This window comes from Vigna unguiculata, chromosome 5, assembly GCF_004118075.2.
Source record: "Vigna unguiculata cultivar IT97K-499-35 chromosome 5, ASM411807v1, whole genome shotgun sequence".
In the NCBI taxonomy this organism is placed as follows: domain Eukaryota; kingdom Viridiplantae; phylum Streptophyta; class Magnoliopsida; order Fabales; family Fabaceae; genus Vigna; species Vigna unguiculata.
The window spans coordinates 36,903,854-36,907,895 of record NC_040283.1 but is presented as its reverse complement, the minus strand read 5'-3'; the positions used below and the strand labels follow the sequence as shown (position 1 = coordinate 36,907,895).

General features: G+C 35.0%; 1 protein-coding gene across 1 annotated transcript; it reads left to right on the top strand.

The window, feature by feature from the left end:
* LOC114186210 (ethylene-responsive transcription factor 4-like) lies at positions 1-1,054 on the top strand. Its single transcript, XM_028074251.1, has one exon. It carries the CDS (start codon positions 127-129, stop codon positions 712-714), a length of 588 nt encoding a protein of 195 aa, XP_027930052.1. The 5' UTR covers positions 1-126; the 3' UTR covers positions 715-1,054.
* The last annotated feature ends 2,988 nt before the right edge of the window (positions 1,055-4,042 follow it).

Sequence of the window (4,042 nt, the reverse complement as noted above, 5' to 3'; positions counted from 1 at the left end):
CCAACTCCCTTTCTTTCCCTCAGACATTGTCTCAATCCCACACGCATCCTTACTCCTCTCACTTTTCTCTCTGTTTGTGTTCCCCGTTGAGGAAAAAAAAACCTGGTATATTTGAATTGCAAGGAAATGGCTCCAAGGGATAGAACCACCGCACTCGCCGGACCCGGCCCAAGCCCAACACAGGCCCACAAAGAGATCCGCTACAGAGGTGTCAGGAAACGCCCATGGGGCCGCTACGCCGCGGAGATCCGCGACCCAGGCAAGAAAACCCGCGTTTGGCTAGGCACCTTCGACACCGCCGAAGAAGCCGCACGAGCCTACGACGCCGCCGCTCGCGAGTTCCGAGGCGCCAAAGCCAAGACCAATTTCCCCACACCTTCCGAGCTTCTCGTAAACAACCACAGCAGCAGCAACAACAACAGCGCGCGTAGCCCTAGCCAGAGCAGCACGCTCGACTCTTCCTCCCCGCCGCCACCGCCTCCTCTGCTAGACCTCACCCTCACACCTCTCTCCGCCTCGGTCCTCCCCGCTGCACGTCCAGTCCTCTTCTTCGATGCTTTCGCGCGTGCGGACACAGTAATCGCCGTCGGCCGCCGCGACACCTGTGGCTTCGGACGTCCGGCGGCCGATTTCCGCCGCAGCGACTCAAATTCCGAGCGACGCGCGCTCCTGGATCTCGATCTCAACGTGCCTCCTCTCCCCGAGGTTGCGTGATTGAAGAATTGCCTCACGAATAGATCTGGTTTTCTCGCAATTTTTCGCACCTTTTTTTGTTTCAAAGCATGTGTGTAGTATTACCCATTTTGAATGGACAGAATGAGCAAAGTGAGTAGTAGCTGACATCATCATGCTCGGATTTGTTGACTATGGTGCGCGAAGATAACCAGCACGTTTATGTAAATACGTTATGACGAAGACCCATAGCAAACGCGCTTTTGCTTCTTTTTTTGCAACTGAGAACTTATCCATAGTATCTCATGGTTGTTTCTGCATTTTCTCACAACTTCACATATATAATATTCTCATTTTATTTGTGTTGAGAATTTTCTTTCTACAACTGGCATCATTATGGTTACCTTATCCATTTGTGGGTGGTGTGGTGATTTATTCGCATTTTCCGATTGAACCTCGTTGTTGGATTTCGTTGGTTGAGATCTGACATCCCAGACATGTCCCCGGCATTGTTGCGTTATTGATTAGGCTTTTGTCGTCGTGGTTTTTTTCGACATTTACCTATGCAGGCGTTTCGGTTAACCCTACCTAAAATAATGTTAAATTAAAACTCTTGGGTATTGCTCTGTGGTGTCAGCGGGGGGTCCCACTCACTTGCAATTGTGTTAACGAAATTTTATTAGGTTTGCGAGAAACGATTACATAGCAATTGAATTATGATTAATCCAGATAGTATTTTATAGATATGGTGGATTCTAAATTATTTTATTTTATTCTAATCCAATCCGTGTAACCGGTGAATCCGATTCCATTTTATAAGCAGGGAAATTAAGATTAAGAAAAGAGAGAAAAGAAAAGGTGCTTTTTTCAGGGGTTATGATGAGTAGCGTGGGTACTTGATCTAAATGGTGCAGATGAGAGGGTGTTCTCGTGATTCGGAACCGGCTTATCCTATCCGTTGCGGCGCGGATCTCAAGGGCGGTTGAATCAAACGGCTGGTGGAGTGGGCCCACAGAGTAGAGAGTGAAGAGAGTCGTTGATTGTTTCTTATTATGGTACTAAGAAGTGATAACACATTACATTGGTGGGTGTTGCGTGGGATGAAGTGTGCGTGGAGGATTATTAAATTTGCGTAATGATTAAATAAATGTTAATTGCAGCGCAGGCGGCACCGACGGCAAAAACGCTGCGTGAAAAGGAAGAGCGAATGAGAAGTGGGCGTGTCTGGCGGTGGGTCCCACGTGGGCATTCCGTGTTGACTATGTGGCTGTCGGAGTTGATGTTGTCTTCACGTGATGTTTCTGCGCCCCCATCTTTCCTGTGTCTCCACCTTTTCCCACTCTTTCTTCTTCGTCCTTTCCAATTCCTCTTACATTTTTTTAAACTTTTTTCCTCCTTGCTTCACAACAAATACATAATAATAATAATAATAATAATCAAAAGAACCAGCTTCTGCCATGCCAACTAACTACAGTAACTAACAATCAATCAGTTTTTTCCTCTTGCAGAAAATCCTTTACCAATAATCTTTCTAGTTATTATTCTCATTTTATTTTTTATTTTTATTTACAAAATTAAAAATAATGTCATTTTATTTATTTTTTATATGTGTTGAAACTAAATATAATATAAATTTGAATATATAAATAGGTGTAAATATATAATATCAAAATTTATAATACATAAATAAATACAAATCTTATTTTAAAAATTAATTTTATAAAATTAAATTAAATTTTAATTTTAACTTTTTTAGTATATATCATTGGTATTTATATATATTATTTTAATATATACAATAAAATTTATATATTTTTAAAAATTGAGATTAAACACAATTTAAATATTTTTTTATTTTTTAAAATTATTTTTTAAAAACAAAACCATAATTTAACTTCACATTTTAAAAAGAACCATATTCATATTTTGCCCTCGAAATATATTCAATTAGAATAAAATCGTCAAACATGACGACGACAGTTAATTGATGTTGATATTTTGATATGAAGATGAAAAAATAAAATACCTTTCTAATTATCAACTTTTGAAATTTATATTAGAAGTTCGATTTACAGAATCTAATTTTTGTGCACACATTAGTTCCTAATCGTGATGTTTGACTTTATAACAGGAACAATTTCATCAAAAATAATTGCTAAGTAATAAAATATGCTTCTATATATAAAAAATGAGAGCGATAGAACCATTGGTGTCATTATCTTATTGGTTCCGAAAAAAGTTCATTTATTGAAATTATAAGAGTTAAAAAAAGTAGTATATGATCTAATAAAGTATGAAAGGACAACTTCCTTAAATAAATACATTATGAAAAAAATGGATAAAAGTAATCTATGCAATTTCTTATCCTATAAATCGGCACATTAATTAAAATTAAAACACACGCACATACTATATTTAAAGGCATAAAACTTTGTATTTGTATTTGTATTTGTACCTCGTAATATTAATGGCTTTGTTATTGTTATTGTTGGTGTTGGAACTGTGTATGCCACTATTGAATTATCGTATTTGTCGGTGTGGATATAATTTAAAAGTTATTATTTGTATGCTACTATTCAACTATACAATTTTTATAATATTCTTATGTATCCTAACAGGAAGCATAGTCATTTAAAAATTCGAATCACATATGTTTCAACCTTTAACTTCATTAATACAGATAACTTACCACATTAAAAATATTGTTTAAATTACATCACAGATTTTGCTTAAAATAAAACGTTATGATAAATTAGAAAACAATAGTGCTTATAAATTGTATTTAATATGAAAGGTAAGTTATTCGAAAGTTTTGGATATAGAAACAAGGATAGTGTAGATCCTCTTTTAATGTAATTGTATTTAATATCAAAGGTAAGTTATTCAAAAATTAACTTTTTACGTTAAATTATTTTTGAGAAAATTATTTTATAAATTAGTTCTAAATATATTAATGTACAATTAAATCATCACATAGTCAAATTTTACTACAAATTTTTCTTTCTTTTTTCTCAATCCAAATAATCTCATTTTTTAATTGTCTGTCTTTTTCTTCAATTAAAAAATGCCTTAGTCCTTGGCTAAAAAAAAGTGATTTAGAAAATGAACTTTACTTGTTCTTCACCTTCAACTAAGATATTTGTTTCCGTATGTTCAGTAATCTTATATAGTTTAAAAGTCAATATTAATAATAATTATATATATTTATTTTTTAAATAGATAATACCACGTGAGACTCGCAAATTAGCCTTATGAATTGGAAGCATTTAAAATTTGGAGTGATTTAATTATAATCATATATTATGATTAGTTGATTATGGGATAAACAGTGATGAAGATAGCAACAAATGAATAATATATAATAGTAGTT

What these genes read in the sequence shown, in the direction of transcription:
- LOC114186210 (XM_028074251.1), top strand. Translation starts at nt 127, where the DNA reads ATGGCTCCAAGGGATAGAACCACCGCACTCGCCGGACCCGGCCCAAGC.